Source organism: Canis lupus, chromosome 11, assembly GCF_011100685.1.
Source record: "Canis lupus familiaris isolate Mischka breed German Shepherd chromosome 11, alternate assembly UU_Cfam_GSD_1.0, whole genome shotgun sequence".
Taxonomy (NCBI): domain Eukaryota; kingdom Metazoa; phylum Chordata; class Mammalia; order Carnivora; family Canidae; genus Canis; species Canis lupus.
In genome coordinates this window covers 609,804-632,892 of record NC_049232.1, presented here as the reverse complement: position 1 = coordinate 632,892, position 23,089 = coordinate 609,804, and the positions used below count along the sequence as shown (strand labels likewise).

At 45.6% G+C, this 23,089-nt stretch overlaps 2 protein-coding genes, 1 long non-coding RNA gene and 2 other non-coding genes across 7 annotated transcripts; 4 read left to right on the top strand and 1 right to left on the bottom strand.

Moving 5' to 3' along the window:
* Positions 1–3,829: 3,829 nt before the first annotated feature.
* Positions 3,830–14,118, top strand: TRIM52 (tripartite motif containing 52). Of its 2 annotated transcripts, none has more exons than XM_038551694.1 (2): positions 3,830–5,372; positions 10,798–14,118. In XM_038551694.1, the coding sequence occupies exons 1-2, from the start codon at positions 4,593–4,595 to the stop codon at positions 10,957–10,959; spliced, it is 942 nt and encodes a 313-aa protein (XP_038407622.1). In that variant the 5' UTR covers positions 3,830–4,592; the 3' UTR covers positions 10,960–14,118. The 2 variants fall into 2 exon arrangements, with proteins under 2 accessions (XP_038407622.1, XP_038407623.1); XM_038551695.1 differs by lacking the exon at positions 10,798–14,118 and adding an exon at positions 8,533–10,615.
* Positions 7,744–18,490, bottom strand: LOC119876787. 2 transcript variants are annotated; one of them, XR_005366470.1, is made up of 2 exons: positions 18,070–18,490; positions 7,744–17,982 (listed from the first exon to the last, which is right to left on the bottom strand). It is a non-coding gene; the product is annotated as an uncharacterized LOC119876787 (long non-coding RNA). The 2 variants fall into 2 exon arrangements; XR_005366469.1 differs by having other exon boundaries at positions 18,089–18,490.
* On the top strand, positions 18,462–22,823 carry RACK1 (receptor for activated C kinase 1). The gene is made up of 8 exons (XM_038551692.1): positions 18,462–18,690; positions 19,632–19,803; positions 20,344–20,491; positions 20,706–20,801; positions 21,221–21,331; positions 21,767–21,907; positions 22,280–22,390; positions 22,716–22,823. The coding sequence occupies exons 1-8, from the start codon at positions 18,582–18,584 to the stop codon at positions 22,779–22,781; spliced, it is 954 nt and encodes a 317-aa protein (XP_038407620.1). The 5' UTR covers positions 18,462–18,581; the 3' UTR covers positions 22,782–22,823.
* Positions 18,975–19,042, top strand: LOC119874083. Its single transcript, XR_005367305.1, has one exon. It is a non-coding gene; the product is annotated as a small nucleolar RNA SNORD95 (small nucleolar RNA).
* Positions 20,106–20,184, top strand: LOC119874077. Its single transcript, XR_005367301.1, has one exon. It is a non-coding gene; the product is annotated as a small nucleolar RNA SNORD96 family (small nucleolar RNA).
* Positions 22,824–23,089: the final 266 nt, after the last annotated feature.

Genomic DNA, 23,089 nt, shown 5'->3' with positions numbered 1-23,089 from the left:
ACAAACATTATATGTTCTCATTCATTTGGGGAATATAAATAATAGTGAAAGGGAAAATAAGGGAAGGGAGAAGAAATGTGTGGGAAATATCAGAAAGGGAGACAGAACGTAAAGACTGCTAACTCTGGGAAACGAACTAGGGGTGGTAGAAGGGGAGGAGGGCGGGGGGTGGGAGTGAATGGGTGACGGGCACTGGGTGTTATTCTGTATGTTAGTAAATTGAACACCAATAAAAAAAAAATATTAAAAAATAAAAAAAACCTAATCTGTGGCTAAAGAAGTGAGGATATTACTTGCCTGCTGTGGAGAATGAGTGGAAATGGACATGGGATTTCTAGGGGTGCTCCATTTCTTGCTCTGGATGTACACTTTGAAACTTTTGAGGGCTACAAATTTATGATTTATGCATTTCTGTATCGATGGTACATTCAAGTGGAGCAGAGAGAAAGAACCAGCAGTTATTTCTGGAGTGTATAACGGGAAAACCACCCACAACTAGACTCAAGGCAGATCCACTGGTTACATTCATCCTGTCCAGCCAGGAATTTTGGAATCTGACTCAAGAGGGGAGTGCTGAGAGTAGAGGAATACCCTGACTCTTGAACCCAGGTGGAAGAAACAAGCCAGAATCCCAACATGAAAAGGCAGTCTGGAGGTCCTCTATTCCATGCCTCCTAGCCCAGACATCAGCAAATTCTTTCTGTAAAGTATGAGATAGTAAATATTTTATATTTTTCTGGCCAGTTACAGTCTCCATTCACATATTCATCTTTATTTTTTTACATCTCCTTTAAAATTTAAAACCATTTTTAACTTCTTAGGACTTACAAAAAGAAACTGAGGGCCAGATTTGCCAACCCCTACACAACTTAGGCAATGCTAAACTGCCTATTACCTCTGACAGATGGTCCCCAGTGTCTGTGTGGCAAGGGCTTTGCCTCATCACCATAAACTAGAATTTAATTGTCTGCAGCTGAACTCATGTGTGCGCTTCTCCAGCCTAAAAAAGCTGATGTGAAGGGTGTCTGGCTGGCTTGGTGAGAAGAGTATACAACTCTTGATCTTGGGGTTGTGAGTTCAAGCCCCACTTTGGGTGTAGAGATTACTTAAAGATAAAATATTAAAAAAAAAAAAAAGCTGATGTGAGTTTCCACGGATAAATTTTCTGAAAGTCCTGTGAAAAATACACAGGCAGCTACCAATATTGCTAAGTTCCAGCTCCTGAGCACCCCCACTGCTGCCATTTCCCCAGTAGCCCAAAGCCCATGGCCTGATGCCCTGGGTGTGCCAGGTGACCTGCTCTGACAACCTACAGCTCCAACTTGGATTCAGGAGATGGCTAGCAGTCCTCCTACAAATAGGAGCATGCTTTGTTGCAGCGATGCTTGGTTCCAAGAGGGCTTAAAACCAAGGCTCTCTTCTATCCTGGAAAAGATCAGATAAGCTTTACAACAACCTGAGGGAATATGAAGAAAGCCCCTTCCAGCTTGTACTTGGATTTGAGGAAGGATCATTTAGAAGAGAAAGAATGGTAAAAGAAATAGGTATTAAAGGTTCTTATACACCTATTCTTCAGAATGGGTGTCCACTATATGCTCCTTTTCAGTCTTACCAGTTCCTCCAAGACACCTCCTCCAGCCTTCTCTCAGCATCCTCTCCCTGTACATGCTCCCCCTTGCTCTTTTCCTCTTTCAGCTCTCCTTCTTCCTGCATAGGTTCAGCCTCCCCCACCCCCAACCCTCACCCCCAGGGCAGGCAAGAATTTGCTTCTGAGCAGAGCCCTCTTTTCTTATTCTGCTCCCCAGCTGCTTCCACTATGGTTCCATCTGTAGGGTAGAACCTGCATTCAGAAATGGGAAAGTATTCCAGCCCTGAAACATAGTTCCAGTTCTTGTTGCTCAGACTTCCCCTCATGGCTCCTCAGACTCAGTCAGGACCTCTAGGAAGGCTCCCAGATTGTATACTGGGAATTTACTTGTTAGTTTCCTAACAAACTCTCCCAATAGGTATGCCCCTGTAGTCAGGTCAGGCCTGGGTTTCAACTTCCTCCCTCTCCAAGAAGGCTCTCAGAACCACTAAACGACAGATACTACTTTTCACCACAGGGTCCTAATCTAGTGATCCTAACAAGAGATGGGGTAAGTTTCTTCTATGGTTCATCTACTACAGGAAAGGAATATTATGGTAGGTGATAGGAATAAAAAGAAAACCCCACTGGGTACTGTTCTAATTACTTTACAGATGTCAACTATTCCAGCTTCACAGCAATCCTAACGTGTGTACTACCGTCTTTATTTTGCAGATGGAGATGTGGCAGCACAGTTATTAAGAAACTAATCCATGGTCACAGAAAAGTGACACAGTTGGGGTGCTAACACAGCCTGGGCCCAGCCCAGATTATGCCTGGGCAGAGACCTGAACGATAAGTAAATCTGAATGAAGGAGTGAGACAAAACCTTTCCAGGTGGGAGAATATGCCCAAAGGTATAGAAGCAACAGCCTGGCACAAATGTATCAAACTTCCATTTCAGGCAGATGGTTCTGGTGGCTGCAGGATGGACTGAAATGAGTGCAAATTACCCTTTAGGAAACTTTGTGTCCAGTTGAAAGCTGATGGGGTCAGATCTGGGATGGCAGGAACAGAGATAGAGAAGGTTGCCTAGATTTAGAGATAAAAATCAGCCGGGGGCAGCCCCGGTGGCTTAGCGGTTTGGCGCCGCCTTCCGCCCGGAGCATGATCTGGAGACCCAGGATCGAGTCCCCCGTCAGACTCTCTGCATGGAGACTGGTTCTCCCTCTGCCTGTGTCTCTCTGCACCACCACCACCCCTCTCTCTCTCTCTCTGTATCTAATAAATAAATAAAATCTTCAAACAAAAATCAGCAGGACTTGATGGTTGCAATTTGTTGGGTTTGTTCATTCGTTATTTACTCAGCAGAGACGTAAGAAGTACTTGCTGTATTCAGCACCATGATAAAAGAGCTGCAAGCACAGTGTTGACAGCACATTTACCATCCTTCCTCTGTGGAATCTATGGTTCAAGTTCAGGACCAGAGAGGGAGAGAAGGGGTTCCATGGTGCCTTGAAGATTCCATTAGGGCAGGTGGTGTTCCTCAGACCAAACAATGACCAATTAATGACGGGTTAATGAGGGTGCAATCACACCAGCAGATCTTGAACAGCATTTTACTGAAGCAAAATAGAACAGAACGTATCGGGGTGCCTCGAATGCCATAAGGGAAAAAACAATTTCCAGAAATTCTGTTATGTATGTATGTGCAAGTCTGTATTGCATTAACACGTGCAAGGCATTTCTTAGTGAGGGCCAAGTACAAACGGAAAAACGAACCTTGTAGAAAGCTTGAGTTAATGATACTACACGCTTATCGCTCTTAACTCCTCCACGGGACTGCGCACGCCTTATTCATGGTTTTGTTCCTGTAAACTGGACGGGTTGTGCATGTACATGACGGATGGATGAATTAAAATGAATGCATGGATAAGTGAGTGGACAGTGAATGACGTTATTCTCGATGAAGGCAACAAGATCTACAGAATAAGTCAGTGTAGGGCACGCGGAGTCTGAGGTACCCGAGAGGTCCCCGGACAGCGCAGATGGACAAAGAAGTAAAAGTCGCGGGAGAGAGGAAGGCGACGAAGCTGAGGCCCTCCCCGCAGCGAGAAAGGGGTTGGCGGGCTTGAGCTGAGGGGTAGGTCGGCAGACGCAGGCGTCCCCTCGCCGGTGCCTCTAACCGCACGCACGGCCACGGCGCGCCCCCGGAAGCCCCGCCCCGCCGCGCCCCGCCCCGCCGCGTCTCCGCAGGCCACGCCCCCGAGCGCCGTCCCGGAGGGGCCCGCGTTCTCGTCCCCACGGGGTCTCTGGCTGGAGGGGCCGGAAGTGCGCGAGGGCGCTAGCGCGGCCGCCGTGGGCCCTTGGTTCGGGCCGGTTCCTGGCTCCTGGCTCCTGGCTCCTGGCTCGGCTGAGAGACTCCCGGACCTTGTGTCCGGCTGGCTGGAGCGGCGCAAGCACCGCTCCGTGGCTGAAGTGGACTGATTCCCTTTCCACTCCTACCTCTTCTCACCCGCCTTTCCTCTCCTGGCCGGCTAAGTGGCCGGCCGGGCTCCCAGCCGTGTCCCGTCCCGAGGCATCGTGGAGATGTGGCCGTCCGTCAGCTCAGTCTACCCCTTCCCGAGCGTGGGTTACGGCGCCTACGTCACTTTCTGTTGCCTCAGGCTGGGTGAGAGGCGCCGACACCAGAGGACGCCGCTGGCCGGGCAAACCCGGAGGGAGGCGAGAAACGTGTCTGGACCCGAGTTTGCAAGCTGAGCCTCAGAGGAAAACAGAGGCTGCAGCCTGGTCCTGCCCTCACTGCCCTTGGAGGGCGGCTGAGTCCGGACCGAGGGCTTTCGCGCCTTGAGCTGGGAGAAGCCTGTGGAGGAGAGGAGCAAAGCATCTCTGCGGGCCTGGGGGGAAGGAGCGCGGTTGAGAACAGCCTTGGGTCGCGAGCGTAGCTGGGAGGCCGGCCTGCAAGCCGGCCCCCAGCCCCTCAGCTCCGGGCTGACGCATCCGCATCCTCAGGCTGCGCTTTAAAATGGCTGGCTATGCTGCGACTCCTAACCCCATAAAGACCCTTCAGGAGGAGGCGGTGTGCGCCATCTGCCTCGATTACTTCACGGACCCCGTGTCCATCGGCTGCGGGCACAACTTCTGCCGAGTGTGTGTAACCCAGCTGTGGGGCAAGGAAGACGAGGAGTTGGATGAATGGGAGAACGAGGACGACGACGTGGAGGGGGCCATCGGTGGATGGGACAACTCTATTCGAGAGGTTTTGTACCAGCGTAATGGTGATGAGGCAGTGTTCCAGGACCAAGAAGATGATGAACTCTGGGTTGGTGATGGTGGGGTCAGGAATCGGGACAATATGGACTATGTGTGGGACCAGGAGGAAGAAGAGGAAGACCGGCACTATTACCTGGGAGGCTTGAGACATGACCTGAGAATTGACGTCTACTTAGAAGAGATACTGGAAGAATACAACGAAGACGACCAAGAGCTGTATCCTGACACCCATCTGCCTCCACCCACCCGTCCACGTCAGTTCACCTGCCCCCAGTGCCGAAAGAGCTTTACCCGTCGCAGCTTTCGTCCCAACTTGCAGCTGGCCAACATGGTGCAGATAATTCGCCAAATGTGCCCCACTCCTTATCAAGGAAGCCGGGGGAATGATCAGGGCATCTGCTCTAAACACCAGGAAGCCCTGAAGCTCTTCTGCGAGGTGGATGAAGAGGCCATCTGTGTGGTGTGCCGAGAATCCAGGAGCCACAAACAGCACAGCGTGGTGCCATTGGAGAAGGTGGTGCAGGAGTACAAGGTGAGAGGCAGGAGGAAAAGGCCCTGAGGGGTTGAAGGGAGTGGACTGGGAGAGATAGGTACTCACTAGTTGAACCTTTTTTTTTTTTGTGAGATGAGTGCACAGTAGTGGAGAGACATGGACATATGTCCACCAAAGAGACAAATTGCTCGAGGCTGTTCAGCTTCCCCAGGAGAAACTGAGCAAAAAACACAACAGTCACTAGAAGCTGACTACTTTGGTTATTCCCTTTCAATCTGACTGTATGTAACATATCCCTAGTACTTGATTTCCCTCTGTTGAGTCCTGAGTCTGTACCTAACACCAAGACTCCAGGACCCTTAACACATAGGAATGGAAAGCCATAGTACTTGAAGATAATATGACATTTGGAACCTCAGAGCACAGTGTCAAAACATGACTGGGGAAGAAACACACACGCACACACACACACACACCAAAAAACAGATGACTGTATTGGTAGGGTGAAATGCTAGGTGTGAGTCCTGGACTGACAAGTGCAACTGGCCTCACCCCCTTCCCAAAGTCTGAGGTTGCTTCCTCATTTTTCAGTATGGTTAGTTTTCCCTATAGAGGGAGACTGGCAAAAATTCATCTTTTTGATGGATCAGAATAAACCTCATGTCCTGATCACTCTCCTTTCCTGTATTTTATTACAGTGAAAGGAGTGAGGGATTTAGGTCAGATGACCTAGCTCTGCCACTCACTGTCTAATCTTGGGGAGGTCCCTACCTCTTGGCTTTACTTTTCTCCCAGGTTTAAGATTAAGAGAGCATGTATGTGAAAGTATTTTATAAGCCATAAAGCACTAAACAGATATCTGCTTTTTTTTTTTTTTTCTTAACTTGATTTTCCTCTAACTCGTCTTTTTTTCTTTGGGTTCTGATTTGGTAAATACAGTGCTTTCCTGATCTGAGTATTACCGAGTTGTCTCAATGACAGCCTGAATATGGTCTTCCTTACCAAAAGTCTAGGTGAAAGTGAGTCCTAGCAGTAGCCAAAGAAGGGAGAGGATGTCTCAGGCCCATAAGTTTTATCCTGGATGGTCATTAGCAGCTGCTCACATCTCAGGGTGCTTTATAGTTTACAAAATCTATTTCCTCATGTTCTCCTATAGCAGTGGTTTTTAAATTGTGGGTGTTGAACAATTAGTGGGTCTTAAAATAAATGGGTCATGCCCAGCATTATTTTAAAATTAAACAAAACATCAGAGTGCATGGAACAAAACCAAGGTAAACACTGTCTTAGGAAATTTTTTTTTTAATTTTTTTTATTTATTTTATTTTTTTAAAATTTATTTATGATAGTCACAGAGAGAGAGAGAGAGGCAGAGGGAGAAGCAGGCTCCATGCACCGGGAGCCCGATGTGGGATTCGATCCCGGGTCTCCAGGATCGCGCCCTGGGCCAAAGGCAGGCGCTAAACCGCTGCGCCACCCAGGGATCCCTTAGGAAATTCTCAAACTATATGTGCATGTATGTGTACCTGGTCTGAGAGTACAATGTATTGCTTACTCTGGGTTTCAGTCAAAATATAAACAGAACATTGTCCTAAAGCATCGTAAGTTAGCTATTATCATCATCCTACAAGTAAGATGCAAATCTTAACTACAAATTACTGCTAAATTCATATGAACCTGACTTTAAGGACACACTCTAGCACCATGCTTTCCCCAGGATAACAAAGTTTGCCTCCAGGAGAAACTGTGTCCTATACTTCTGGGGTTTAGTACACTGAAGTTGAAGTAAGAAGGTAACCTTTCATTCCTCTGTTAGAACTTTTTGTAAGGATTCTGAAACTGAAATTTTAATTGAAAGCCAACTTAGCCAGGAGATTGTTTTATTTTTTTTTCTTTTCTTTTCTTTTCTTTTCTTTTCTTTTCTTTTCTTTTCTTTTCTTTTCTTTTCTTTTCTTTCTTTTCCTTTCCTTTCCTTTCCTTTCCTTTCCTTTCTTTTCTTTTCTTCTTTTTTTTTGTATATTTTTTATTGGAGTTCAGTTTGCCAACATATAGTGTTGGCACACACCCAGTGCTCATCCCATCAAGTGCCCCGCTCAGTGCCCATCACCCAGTCATCCCGTCTACCCACCCACGTCCCTTTCCACTACCCCTTGTTCGTTTCCCAGAGTTAGGTGTCTCTCATGTTCTGTCTCCGTCACTGATATTTCCCACTCATATTCTCTCCTTCCCCTTTATTCCCTTTCACTATTTTTTATATTCCTCAAATGAATGAGACCATAAGGAGATTGTTTTTTCAACTGAGGAAGCCAGATGACACTCATTTGAAACTTGAGAAGTTACTTAATAAAGCACACCAGTAAATATAAACACCAAAACCAAATAGAACAAATTGAAGATAATCCCTTTCAAAATATAGAATATTTAAAAAGAAATAAAACTTTTATTTTTAAACATACACCAGAATTTAGGTAGATGGTATTGCCAAACATAGGAATTACACTGCAGAGGTAAAAACTTTTACGTATGTATAAACTTAGTAATTCATGACATAGTTTTGTTACTGCCGTTCATTGGTCAACAGATACATTACAGTAGCATAACTTAGAATTTTACTGAATAAAACTCATAATAATAGTTAAAATTATAAGGAACCAATTTTGTATAATGATTTATTTAATGTTAAGCATTAGCCATCACACGGTTCTGGTTACAAAGAATTCTTGTCAGCTACCAATTCAACACATTTTTAAATCTATTTTGGAGGTGAGCAGGCTTTTTAATTTTAGGGACTGAGTAGGGGGTTGTTACTCAAATTCTTAAGGAGTAGTCCGTGATTTTCAGAAATAGGAGAGAAAGGCATTTTCTCCCTCCACAAATTATATTAGCATTGCAGATATGGGAATTTATAGTTTATAAAATTATATTTAGTGTGTTAAGAACTCTTTGGCTGGTGGGAATACAAAGATAGAACAAGAAGCATTCAGAGTGAGGCCTATAATTAATGAGGTATGACAGGCTGGGTAGCCATAGATGTTTACTGTGGGTATAGTGCTATTTATACTGCTATTTTTATAATATATCCAAGATGATTAATGTTGTTTTGAGGTTAATATTCTTTTAAAGTTTAATTTTGTATAAAAAGAGGCTTTTTAGCTCTGAAAAACTTACTTATTTACATCTTCCATTTTGTCCATCCCATGAGAGTTCATCTTGACTCTGAAATTCAAGCTAGAATCAGAAGATTATGAAAGTGGGATCCCTGGGTGGCGCAGCGGTTTGGTGCCTGCCTTTGGCCCAGGGCATGATCCTGGAGACCCTGGATCGAATCCCACATCGGGCTCCCTGCATGGAGCCTGCTTCTCCCTCTGCCTATGTCTCTGCCTCTCTCTCTCTCTGTGACTATCATGAATAAATAAATAAAATCTTTAAAAAAAAAAAAAAGAAGATTATGAAAGTAAGATCATTTATATTTGACCAAGGACACCATTAAATGGTGTCAGGTTTTAGGCAGCAGATGGGTGTATAAAAAAGAAATGAACAACGATTTCACTTCTTGGGGCACAGGCATAACTGGATGCCTGTACTTCTCTGCCACCAATAAAATCATTCATCGTTTGGCAAGAAGGACCAGATGCTTCCATAATCAATACTCCTCCTTTTTCTGTTTTCTCCTTTGAGGTAGCTAAAGATGGCAACCAAAAAAAATTGTTAAGGCTTTTATCAAGTATATATTCATATTATGATGCAGAAGATAGGGTCAACTTCTTCAGTTGAGTTACCTGAAAATGTTGGGCAGTGACACCATGCCAAACACTGTTAAATTTATGACATAAAAACAGTGGCATATTCTGCAAAGCACAATTCTCTGCAGCTTTAAGACTGGACAGTATTGGAATACTAACAGCAATCTTCAAAGGCTATGAAAGCATAATATTAAATAGCCCTTCTAACTGCAAGGGAGAAAAAAATGGAGAAACTTGCGAAGTGTTGCATTCCAAGTGCCGCCACAACGTTGAGAGCAAATTGAGGAATTCCAGACTTTGTTCATCTACTTCTATAATCTTAACTCTGAATTAATGACTGAGTATATGAAAACTCAGTTTTTAAAAACATTAGCTCATCCTTCTTTGCTTAGTTGAGAAGAATATCCTGATAAAAATGTGCTTTGCTTATGTTTGAAATAGGCTTTAAAAACTGTGAGTGTGCTGGTTTCATAAGCCTAATACTTGTTCACTAAAGACAGTATTTTTGAAGCTATAGCAAATGAACTGATGGAGGGAAAAAGGTATACATTGGTAGTGCTACAGCAGTGGAATGCTTTCGACCTTGGTTTTTGGCAAAGAAACTGAAGAAAACTGTATTGTAGCCATCACCACCAAGCATCAACTTCCATCAATAGGCCAGTAATCTACTGGAAATCCTCACCTTGCTGTCAGCATAACCCTGGTTTGATCCCAGTTTGCCTTGATTTTTGAAGATCAGTTTAGAATGCCTTTGAGAGTATTTGCTCCTACAAACTGAGGTTCCCTGGTTGTCAAAGAACTGTATTCAGCTGAATTTATGGACAGAACTGATTTTGGAACGCCAATGACAAAATAACCCTCTGATTTTGGAACATCATCTAAAGAGAATCTATACTTTAAAATTTCAAAAATTAAAACTCAGCAGAATTTAATGCATTGAAGCTTAAGATACCATGACCATGAAATGTCAAAAAGCAGTCACCAACATCACTGCTTGTTACAAAAAACTTTAAGCAAGATTGGCCAGAAATCCAGCTACACATAGCAAACTCATACTAAATATGTCTAATTTGCTTGGCCAATCTTTCAAGGACTAGATTCATAAATGTTATTACAAAAAAAAAAAAAAAAAAACTTAAATAGCCAGAGCTATTTTGGGTTACTGTTCTTAAAACCTACTTGTGGTGTTTTAAGAAAGAATGTTTTCACTGATATTTTGTTCTCACTTAAAGAATTTCAAGGGGACTATGTGTAACTCAAAGTCTGATTGTTTTGACTAGAAACTTTCATATAAGTACTCTATAGAGAAACTGGGATGTAAAATGTCTAAACAGATGAGAAGAGTTTATTCCATTTTCTCTTTACATCTTAAAAGCTCTTATGGGGGGGTATATATCTTGCTGCGGGGAGAAAACAATACAAGATTATTGTTAAAGCCGCTTGTGTTTTGTTACATCTTCTATACCACCCAGGAAAGAAAAGTTAAAGCTTAACAGTAACATGGTTATCACATCTTCTGAATAAATTTTGCTTCCCAAAATTGTCACTGCTTTGATTTTTAGTCATGATACTTAATTGTGAAATTTTAAATAACACTGAAGGTGACAGAATGTGAGATTTTTAGGTGTATGAAAAGTAGAGGTATGCGTTACAGAAACATTCAGAAAAACTGGTATATCCACATTCACCAGATTCTAATGTTTATTGAATGTTTTTCCTACTAGGTTCAGCTGTTGACTGCTGTATCACAAGTCAGAGTGTTTAAACTTGCTACAAGCTGTTCCTGTGGGTGTACCTGGGACCTCATCTTTACACAGACTTGCTACACATCTGAAATCCTCACCTCCAACTGCACTATGACCTTAGCTCTTAGCCTTCTAGTGTAGTCAAACACACTCCAATTATACCTGCCCTTCGGTTTTATGGAGGCCACAGTCCCACTGATTGCTAATTTTCTTCCTTCTCAATTTAACAGACATTTGCTGGCCCTAATTATTATCTCACTGAGCCTGGACCTTATGAGTACTCTTGGCTTTAAGAACTTCCATGCTGTAGTCTAGACCAGTGTTTTTCAGCCTCAGCACTACTGACATTTTGAGTAAGGTAATCCTTTGCAGGGGGTGGGGGGGCATCCTGTGCATTGCAGGATGGCTCACAGCACCCTTGGATAGAGTAGGATGGAAGTCAGACGTAAGTAGCACCTCTCCACCAGCTGTGAAAACCACAAACGTCTCCCAACATTTCCAGATGTCTTGTGGAGAGGGTTGAGGGAAGCAAAATCACCCATGTTTGAGAATCATTAGTCTAGACTCAGGGTAAGTGGTCAAATCCACAGATGTGCCATTACCAGCTTTACTTATGCCCTATAGCCAGTGACTGAGACCTAGGTGTTTAAAAGTGTTCAATGGAAGAACAGCTCCACCTAGCTAGAACCTTATTAAATGCAGTCTTAGTAAATTGATTAATTGATAGGACTCCTACTTCTCTGAGCTCTTGGCAGGCAGGTGTCAGAGTCAGCAAACCTTTTTTTAAACCAGAGCTGCCTGTCACTGCCATTTGGGGGAAAAGGACTATGACAGATAAAGCAGTATATGAAATGAAGATCTAGAAATGAATGATGAGTAAGAAAAGGAAATCAGCAAACATCAGTTCCAGCAGGATCATAGAGCAGTTATTTTTTTTGCTTTGGTTTTTAAGCATTATGCAAAACTTATAAAACCAGAGCCTGTCTGCTCCTGTTAGAGTGGGGTAGTCCTGGGTTAATACATATAACATCAGCCCCTAAAGCACTTCCTTGAAACCGAAGTCTCCTCTGCCACTGGCCTCTATGCCATGCCTCCAGAAACCTTTACAGGACCTACAGATTCTATGCTATTTCCCATCCCCAATCCCTGACCCACTCTGAAAGTTACCCTGCAACGGTGAAGTTATTACAAACATTTATTGACTGATAAAATAGGATAACAAAAAGGGGGACACAAGACAGCCTGCCATACCAGGTCTAAAAGGACTTTGCAACAACGGAAGTGTTCTAAATCTGCTGTTTGATATAGTAGGTACCACTAGCTACATATGGCTTGAGCTCTTGAAATATGCCTAATGCAATATGGAACTGAATTTTTCATTGTATTTAATTTTAATTAATTTGAAATCGCCATATATGACTGGTGGCTGTCAAATCACATTTAATTGTACAGTTCCATAGAAACAAGGCAGGTTGAATTCTGATCCTTTCTAGGATTCTCAGGAGTAGAGCCAAGTCTGAAGGGGAAAATGAAAAAGAAATGAGACAACTCTTTTCCCAATCAAGAGAGGTAGGCTCTGGGATCCCTGGGTGGCTCTGCGGTTTAGTGCCTGCCTGCAGTCCAGGGCGTGATCCTGGAGTTCCGGGATCCAGTCCCATGTCGGGCTCCCTGCATGGGGCCTGCTTCTCCCTCTGCCTGTGTCTCTGCCTCTCTCTCTCTCCTCTTTCTCTGTCTCTCATGAATAAATAAATAAAATCTTTAAAAAAAGAGAGAGAGAGAGGTAAGCTCGAAGGTGGTATTTTTAGGCATAGAAGAAAATATTTAAAAGAAGGCCTTCTTGTACTTTTTTTTAAAATATGACTAAAACAGTCTTGAACTAGCTCTACTTGTGATTCATATGGATCACATGTGGGAAATATGATAGGGGAGAATTCTAATAGGAAAAAGCTAAAAAACAAGCTGCATTACCCTCTTCCCAGAAAAAGAGCCAGGCTGGGGCCTCAAAATAGGAGGAATATAAGTATAAATAATTAGTTACTTGGTTCCTGACTTTTTGACAATGGGATATGGGGGAAAACCTAGCATTAAAGTAGGTTAGTGGGTTCTTCCCTTTCTCCTCTCACACCTAAATCCTGACAGAGGGTGGTGGTAGAGAGATCATGGAGTCCTAGAAAGGAAAGCAGTTTGCTAGCAGTGATAATGAGAAAAGAGAAAGTGAGAGGTTGTAGGAATAACAGGACTGAAAAGGAGGAGACTGTGAGAGCTAAAAGTGGTGACAAACTTAACTTTTAATGATACAGTCTTTGCCCACAAACCAGAGTCCTCAGAAGTAGAGAATGAGAACCCTGGGTATGGGGAAACAGCTCATCTAAGCATATGAGTTGTAGGAAGAGATGTGACAGTAGACGAGCAAAGGAAGAAAATGGCTCTCTTGGCTCTCTAAGTTACTACTCTTCTCCCACCTCTACCCGTCCCAAAGGAGGAAGAAAATGGCCTTAAATAGATTTGAACTAGAAATAGCCTTAACAAACAGGGAGGGGCTTATTCTTCCATATCTACTGAAGTTCATGCTTAGGCCTTCATAATCTTTTACCTCATCCTAAAGGACTCAGATGCAGAGTTGGTCAGAGACTTCTGATTGACAATTCCACTTGGTACCCAGCAGGGCCCCACAAAGATGAAGGACCAAGGTCACCTGGAAGAGGATCCCTAGAGGTCACACCCCCTTTTAATCTGCCATTTCCTAAGTACATAGAATCCTCTCCTCTACCAAAGGACGGAATTTCTCAACAAGCTCTGGCTATTTAACCTGAGTATGAGCAGGAAGGATTATTTCCTCTTCAGCCCTCTTATCTTGTGGTAAGCTGGCCAACCTCATAGTTCCATTTCAACATATTAGAATATGTTCTATCAATAGAACATATATCAAATTCTCTTCCAGGTAAAAAGTTGAAAAAAGGCACCTTGTGTCACCTCTTGTTTCTCCCTACCACCTAATGCTGTTTTAAATCCTTTAACGAGCCAGAGGCTTGCATTCTCCTAGCATATCTTATAATTCTACCTGGACTACGGTCCATACCTGCCTGGATCATGCCCACCTCCACAATCTTCGACTGCATATCTGCTGGAGCACTTAAGGCCAGGGGGAATCCTACAGTCCATCTCCCAGGGAAAACCCAACAGAGTTCCTTAGCAGTTTTCCAGGGGACTGTTAGAAAATCTGACTGACTGCAGATTCCTGCCTAAGATGGACACTAAATATTTACTAAGAAACATAAACGATATGTGATTTCTTTGTAACATCTGTTTCTGGCATTGACTTAATATCATATCCCACCTCACCAGGATAATGGAACAGGACCTACAAGAACAACAGAACTTTCTATGTTTCCTTCCAACCTTTTTGAGCTTAATTCTCTAGGCCTAGATCAGGAAATAGTTTCTATAATCAGAGCCCAATTCTAGATACTGGAGTGAAAGAGGTATGGTAGGAAGGATAGAAATAGATTAGAGGAGATGCTGAATCCCTCACTCAAGGCCATTGGGAAGTCCTCAGTCCCTCCTTTTGTAGGGCTCTCATGACCATCCTATAGACCCTCCTGTCCAGCTTCTGAATTCCTCTTATTTCTTGTCTTACTCCTCCAACCTACCTTCTACTGACAACGAATGACTGTCAGCAAAATCAAGTCTAGGCAGGAGAGGGATTAGATAATACTGATGAGGCAGTCCTAGGCTTCAGGACAAAATTCTTCAGCAGACAACTCCTTCCCAGTAGGGGCTCCCTGAACACCTTGGGTTTCACTCTCCTACCTTCCCATTTGAAACGATCCCCCAAACTTCTGCATGCAAACCACTCTAATACCTCTTCCCCATGGTGATCCCTCCACCTGAAACACCCTTTAAATACTTGGTTTTAACTATTCAGCCTATGAGGCTGGTGACCAAGGTTAGAATCTTCCACAACCAAACCCTGTACCAGCAACAGCATATGAGACAAAACAGACCAGTCCCTGACCTCAGGGCACTGAGTAAAGCCCTGACAGATTCAAATAAGGGCAGATTGAGTTAAGTTTGTGGAGGCCCCACACACCACACAATCAGGGCATGAAACAAGGAGCCTAACCCAGACTTGAGAGTCACAGAGGGTTTCTCTGAGGTACAACCTGAATTGAGACCTGAGGAAGCTTAGTTAACTAAGGAAAGTGGGGGTGGGATATAGTGGGCCTCCTGTGTGGGAGAGAACTGATGGAGGAATGGGGAGAGCCAGCGTAGCCATAAAAGGAGTATGGTGCCAACCATACTGAATCTACAGAGGAACAGCAAAATGAAGGGAAGACACTTGCTTTAGCTGACAGAGGCCCTGTAGTCTTGGCCGCAACCTTTTCCCTCAGCCCCTCACCTATCACCCACAACAGTACTCATCACTTCATTCAAGGGAAGACCTGTCTCACCTCCTGAATGCTGGCAGGAGGGAACAGAGGCCTCTGTTCCTAGAAGAGGTCATGGGCCTCTAGCAGGGAAACCAGAGGGGCTTCTCCCCGCTGTGCTGATCTTAGGGATTCCCAGCAGAAAAGGAATGGTGAGACAGACTTCCTTAGAAAAGAATCTCCAAATTCTCTTTTGGGATGTTTACCTTGTGTGGGAATGGAAGTGCTGCCAGTGGGGACATGGGAGAGGACAGGCAGCCCAGAGGACAGGCTGCCAGTGGGGACAGAGGAGAGGACAGGCAGCCCAGGGCATGGGACCAGTGGGTGGGGAACATACGAGAGGGGTGGCCTGGGGAGCTGAAAGAAGGCTCTGCAGAGTAACTTTCCCCAATTTCACCCAAGGTCAGGTGGAGCCCTCCAACAGATTTCTGCCTCCTAGAGGGAAAGATCAAAGACCCAGGATGAAAAGGCCCAAAGGCCGGACCCAGGCCTGCTTGGGCAGGCAGCAGACTACTGTGGAAAGCACAGGCTTATTCTTAGGATGCGTCTAGCAGCCAAGAGAAGTCAGCCCCCTGGAAAGGGCCAGGCTTGAGGAGTCCAGGTGGGTCCACATGCCTAGCAGGGAGCCTTGGGGCCCCAAACGGAAGCAGGCATGTATGGGGCTCAACTCCAGCTTGGGCTGAGAGGGAAAGGCTGCTGCTACATGCCATCCCTGCCCCTAGCTATACCCAAAGTGTCCCCAGAGTCAGGGTCAGGCCTCCCTCAATTCATGAATACCCCTCAGTGGTTTTGTGGCTTGCCAGAATCTTCTCCAAGAGAGGAGAGACCAGGTGGTGATGATTGGAGAAAAACTCCAAGGTGGAAAAGCCCAAATCCTACAGTCTGGTCATCTGGGAACTCCACTATATTCCATTTCTCCCTCTCCTCTGCTGACATTGCCAGATGGGTATTGGTGGGTTCCAGGGGAAAACCCGAGATTCCCCCCCTTGGCCCCAGAGGAGGGGGCACTGCCAGGGGCCGGTACAGGGAGACGCCCATGGAATTGCGGGAGGCCAAAGACACCTACAGAAATCTTGGTCTCTGTGGCCAGAGGACTCTGGGAAAGGGCTGCGCAGAGGTGAGCCTGGGGAGGACGAGGCTAGCCGAGGAACGGCCCCCTCTGGAAAGGGGCCTGGTGGTGACGAAAGGTCGAGTCCTTGAGCATGCGTGAGAGACCTGGGAGGCTTGTTTTAAACCTGTCCTCCTGGCCCTCTTTCAGAGATGTTGATTCCACAGGGGCTCCTTAGCAAAATTCAAGAATACAGAGAGCCAAATGAGATTTCTCGAGAGGAGTAAATATAATATGACTAACCAAGGATCTCTTGGGTGAAGGCAGGAGATGAAGGAACGCGTATTCTTGAACTGAGAGGAAATCCTCTGCATGTACAGGCCAACACAGGGGAGTGTTTGCTCTGTGCATTTCCACAGCGTGGAAATCTCTCACCTCTCTATTTGTCCCAACCGCCCAGGGCACTGGCACGACCCGAGCTATGAACAGTGAACTGGATACTGGTGTGGGTGAAAGTAAGGGTCTCCCATTACCAAAACAGGTCAGGGTTGGGGTCGACTTCGAGTTTAGTGTTAGAAGAAAAAGACAGCTAATTGGGGGTGCTACGGAGGCATTTAAATGACCTTCGCAACTGGAGCCCTTGAAGCCTACTCAGAACAGCAACCACCCTGAGGAGCCATGTTCTTTCCCCCAGACTGCGGGCCCTCTGTCAGCTGCCCCTCACGCCTATCTCACTGTTCGGTTTTCAGCACTTCCAACACCTCCAGGATGTTTTGCACTGAGCATCCCTGCCCCCAGAACCTTATCCTCCCGTGTATCCACAGGGCTGTCTCCTTCTTCGTCTCTTTGCTCCAATTTCCTTCCCCCTCACTCCATCAAATGTAAACTCCAAAAAAACCTGGTCCTCACCCCCCTCTTGCTCACAGCTGTATCCCTCAAGACCTAAAACAGGGCCTGGTACCCAAGAGGTGCTAAGTTTGCCTGCATTTATTCTGCCAAGCATTGTTCTGGGCCCTTTACCTACCATAACTCATTTACTCTTTTCAACACCATTTTGGGTGGGTACTATTATTTCCAACCTCATTTCACAGATATGAAACTAAAATTAATACATGTTACAAACAGAAAATAAATACTTATTATGTATAATTCCCCCCCCCCTTATTTTGCTTAGATGATAGCGAATGGTACCACCCTGGTACCTCTCCCCCTTCAAAAAATATGTGACAGGAGCGCTGCCTGCCAGCATCGTCTCTCAGTTATCAAGGAGGCACTACATATTCACGTACCATGCGGCTAAACAGGAGGCCGGTAGGCAACCTGGGAACCCTGATCCACGGTGTCCCAGGCAGGTGGAACCTCCTTAGGGGCACGTCTGGACTCCCCAGACCCGCAGACCTGCCTGAGAGGCGGTGAGGCTCAGAGCCCGCTTTCACTCGAGACCCGTAAGTCAGAACCCGGAGGCCTTTGCTCTCGGGGTCTCTGTCTCTGCGTCGGCTCTCCGCGCTCCTGCCCAGGTGGGAGCCGGGGACGGACATGCAGCCCACGGGCCGATTGTTCGTTCCTCCCCGGTTTTCCGCTCCGTAACCTGTTCCTGTGTTTACTTCTGCCTGGACTAGGTCCTTCCGGACAGGGAGTGCCTCAGCCAATTCCCTCAAAGCAAAAACCTCTCCAGGGAGGAGTTGCCCTCTGCGAAGGAAATCAGTCAGAGTTTACTGGTTCACCTAAGTACAGTGTATTTCAAAAACTGAATACCATATTTTTCATATTCCTTACCGTTACTGGCAGTTCTCACCTCGAAATTGAGCTCCCTCAGCCTGGCCCTCCAGACCACCAAGCGGAAAAGGCAGGGCTCGCGCTGTGCCACGTGGGGGCAGGGAAGGCGCCGGACGTTCCTTATGGGAACATGCTGTCTGTGCCCGTCCCCTCTTCGTCTTCTTATACATCACGCCTCAGTGGATGTTTGAGGGGCCTTTTTAAACACCTGGTGGAGTTGGTTTCAGAATGACTTGGCATGGCACTGCCAAATTATGTTGCATGGCGGAGGCGACCATAAAGTTTTGCCATTTCATCTCGCCTTTTGACTTACGAGGCGCCGCCATCTTAGGCAGGAGTGAATAACGGGGGCCGCCATTTTTGCTCGAACGGGAGGGTATTTCCGGTTCCGGCGGGGACCTTTTCCTTCTTTTCCTCTGGAGGGCCTTGTCGGGAGCGGCTGTGCTGCTAGTCCTTCTGAACTATCCATCTCCATCCTTGTCGCCGCGGCGACACTCGCTCTCGCCGCCGCTATGACTGAGCAGATGACACTTCGTGGCACCCTCAAGGGCCATAATGGCTGGGTGACTCAGATCGCCACCACTCCCCAATTCCCAGACATGATACTGTCTGCTTCTCGAGGTACGGGCTAAGGTGCGGGGCAAAGGATTGAGGGATAAGTGGGTTGCGCGTGTCGCTTGGCGACTTGGAATACTCCGTCCGGGTGTGAGTTGGGGCATGCGGACCCGGGCCACGGCCTCCGCTTGGATAAACCCGCGAACCATCCCCGCTTGGCAGAGACGGAGACCTAGGTCAGCTCGTGGTCGCCAGGAGGATTGCAGGGTTGGGGTTTTATTTCTTGCCCATCTTCTCGCAGATGTGTGTAGGTGTGTAGCTGAGTGTGCTCAGGAGATACGGGGTCGGGCGGAGCGGTGATGATGCCAACATGCCATCTGAGTACCTGTGCTGAGAACCAGAGGCTGTTTCTGAGCTTACGCCCGGCCCGTGCTTAGTGGATAGACTGCAAGAACTCCCCTCGTTTCTTTTCATTCACTGAACCTGGCAGCATTCGGAGGCTTCTTGTGCCTTTTGCTGGCCCCCACACTATTAAAAAATAGTCTGAGGCCAGGATCATGTTTGGAGAGTAATTGGAAAACTTGTTGTTACTAACACGTTTCAGTGAAAGCATCCAGTCAGGTAGGATGTAAAGCAATTTTTCCGAATGCAGCCATTAGTGATTGTAGGAATCCCACAGCCAAGCAGCAGTGTTTATGCTTTAGACCTCAGATCAGACTCCAAGAATTGAATTGATCTGTCAGAAAGGGGCATCCATAATATGCTAAAGTTCTGCACACCAGAGTTTAATTTTCATGGCATTGCTTAGTTCTACTTGAATCTTTTTTGAATAGCCAATCACCTTGGCCTTGACTAGTAACAGCTCACACCCTGTAGTTCTTCCCCCTTGAGAGTCCTTAATTTGTTACCTTTTAAGTCCACCGATGACACTGAGGGATCCTGGATTATCCAGTAGGTCAGCAAGTGGGCTGTTAACTCACTGAGTTTTCTTTTTTACCTCTCCTTAGATAAGACGATCATCATGTGGAAGCTGACTAGGGATGAGACTAACTATGGCATCCCACAGCGTGCTCTTCGGGGTCATTCCCACTTTGTTAGTGACGTGGTCATCTCCTCAGATGGCCAGTTTGCCCTCTCAGGCTCCTGGGATGGAACCCTTCGTCTCTGGGATCTCACAACGCAAGTAGCTGCTCATTTAACTCTGGGACACTGGGCAAAGGCTAGGCAAAAATGAGGTAGATGCTGTTGGGCGGTGGTTTCCAAGGGAGATTGAGGTTCATTGTGGGTACTTAAGGCAAGAAAGTACCTAGAAAAGGTAGTTGGGATTGTTTGGCTTCTATCCTTGCTGGTTTAATTAGTTATGCAGAATTGTTAGAGGAGTGGGCTGGTTGAGTTTTACCACATACTGTGGTTGGGAGTAGGCAAGTGTTGAACATGTTTTATCTTGGGAGCTCAGTACTTGGATGGCCGGGCATAATGAGCATCCCAGTGATGACAGATGACATTGTCAGCCAATCCCTACGTGGGAGTGAGGACATGTCCTGCAATTCTGAAGGGATACTCTCATATATGCTCAACCATGGGCCTGTTGTGATCAGACCTATGTCCAGGGTCATGTGAGTAATGGCAGCTCCAGTGAGACAGGAACAGACCAGGGAAACATTCTGATGTGGAAGAGTGTTTGAGGCATCTAGAGACTGACCACGTCCTCCTCCTCAGGGGTACCACCACACGCAGATTTGTAGGACATACCAAGGATGTGCTGAGTGTGGCCTTCTCCTCCGACAACCGGCAAATTGTTTCTGGGTCGCGAGATAAAACTATCAAGCTATGGAATACCCTGGGTGTATGCAAGTACACCGTACAGGTAACTGAAGGCACATGTAGAAACTTCTCTCCCACCCTTCTTAACCTTGGCTTTAAGGTGATTTTAAGCCTGGCCTGGACTCTATAAAGGGAGCTCTTGATATTAATGGTTTGGGTTCTAGGGTTGTGAACACTTCCATGTAACTGAGGGAAGGTGAGGTTCTGGTTTCATGGAGACAGGATACTTTCTCTAATTTCTTTTCCATCCTCTGCAGGACGAGAGCCATTCAGAGTGGGTGTCTTGTGTCCGATTTTCACCTAATAGCAGCAATCCCATCATTGTCTCCTGTGGTTGGGACAAGTTGGTCAAGGTGAGCTTGGAGCCAGGGTATAGGGCCTTCACCAGCCAGAATGTTCTCCCACTGCCTCTCAGGTGGTCATAGGATCTAAGTTTGAAAGCTTTGTCCCTCGGTTCACTTTTCCTGTTGCACTCTTCTAAGTACAGGCCAGTGGTTTTTGATATTTGGTCTGAAGTAGCTCATGAAGCCCAGTGTCCCTCATAAAGCAACACATAGAACATTTGTTACCTTTTTTAATCTTGATTGTCCCTTAGGTGACCAAGACAAATTCTTTTTAACATTTTTGTTACTGATAGAATGAAAAATGGTCACCCTGTCCTGGAATGCTTTTAAATTAAGTAAATCGTGCCTTTTTTGTCCTGAGCAGTCCTGACCCCAGTTGGTTCAGAGCCAGATTCTTCACCTTTTACCCTCCACCTTACCAAACCTAGGTATGGAACCTGGCAAACTGCAAGCTGAAGACCAATCACATCGGCCACACGGGCTACTTGAACACCGTGACCGTCTCTCCGGATGGATCTCTCTGTGCTTCTGGAGGGAAGGTATTCAGAAACTGGGAGTTTACTACTCAGTGAGGGACTGTTTTAAAAAGATATTTAAGATATTGAGGTAGCAACCAAGAATAAATATCTTAAGATTGCTTCCTGGAAATGACATAGATAAGGCATACTGTTTTAAAGAAAAAGATTGTTTTCAGTAAAGCTGGTTTCTTGAAACTGTTCTTTTCAGAACTGATTGTTCTTTTCAGAACTGATTTATTTAGAAGTTGTCAGAGACATCGTAGGGTTGGTGAGGTGCCCTGCATTAAAGGAAAGGCATTCAGAGATAAATATTGGTATTTGAATCATTCATTAGTTTTTGGGAAGTTTGCGGGGGAAGGGGGACTGTTAAGTAATAAAAAAAATTTTTGAGGCAGTTAAGATTAACAACTGCAATGGGTTTCATATTGCCCTGACTCACCTTTCCTGTCTTCCCAGGATGGCCAAGCCATGCTGTGGGATCTCAATGAAGGCAAGCACCTTTATACACTTGATGGTGGAGACATCATCAATGCCCTATGCTTCAGTCCTAACCGATACTGGCTATGTGCTGCCACGGGCCCCAGCATCAAGATCTGGGTGAGTGTGGGCTACAGTTAAGGCTGAACACCTGGCTGTACTCTCTGAGTCCTGGTAATGTTGTGATTTCCTGATCTGTCACTGCTGGGATTTGAGCTTTCTGAATACCTGCTAACCATGCGGCTAGCAGTGGAGATCCAGGAAGAGCAAGGTAACAGCTTTCCAAGACTGGGATCTGCAGTGGTGGCAGACACTTGTCTACTAAGGGGGATGACAACTTACTCAACTTCAGCACAAGTTGATCTAGACTGTTCTGGGGGCAGGGGGAGGCATTCCTGTATTTTAGGCTGTTCAGTAACATACTCAGCCTCTACTCCCAACTGGATGCCTGTAGCAGAGTCCCTCCTTATCCTGATTTTGCCCATTCCCCAGGACTTGGAAGGCAAGATCATTGTAGATGAACTAAAGCAAGAAGTTATCAGTACCAGCAGCAAGGCAGAGCCACCCCAGTGTACCTCTCTGGCCTGGTCTGCTGATGGCCAGGTAAGTGAGTCTCTGAAGTGACTTGGCTTCTACCTTTTCTCTCTTCCTTTATTCTTGGTGTGTCTTTGACATAAAGTAAAGTGATAAAATTAGCCAGGTTGATTTGGGAGGACCAGATTAACTGTCAGTGAACAGAGTACATGTTCTGGCATTGGAAGGAAAATTGATCGATCTAGCAGTGATTATTAATTACCTTCTCTTGGAATACATACCACCTACAACCTGATGGTTCAAGGATTGGTGATCTTAAAAGGCCATCTTTTTACTAGAAATGCAGAGTTCTGTGACTCTGACATGACCTGTCGCTGTCCTTTCTCCCTTGCAGACTCTGTTTGCTGGCTACACCGACAACCTGGTGCGTGTGTGGCAGGTGACCATCGGCACCCGCTAGAAATGATGGCAGAACTTTAGGAATAAAACATTGGTTTTCTGACTTGTTTGTTTTTCTCTGATAAGCTACCTTCTAATGCTGTATTGCATCACAATGACTTGTGTCTCAGGTATAAATCCTCTAAGCTTGCAGAAAATGTTCTTTAGGAATCGTAAAACCTCAGTTCTAGCTTTATGACATAAATAATTGAACAGATAATTCCTCAAAGCAGTATTATAAAACACAGTATTTTGAACTCTTAATCACACCTGGCTTTTGCTCAAGTGGTAGCTATCTAAGTAATATACTTTTGAAATAGCCTATAGAGA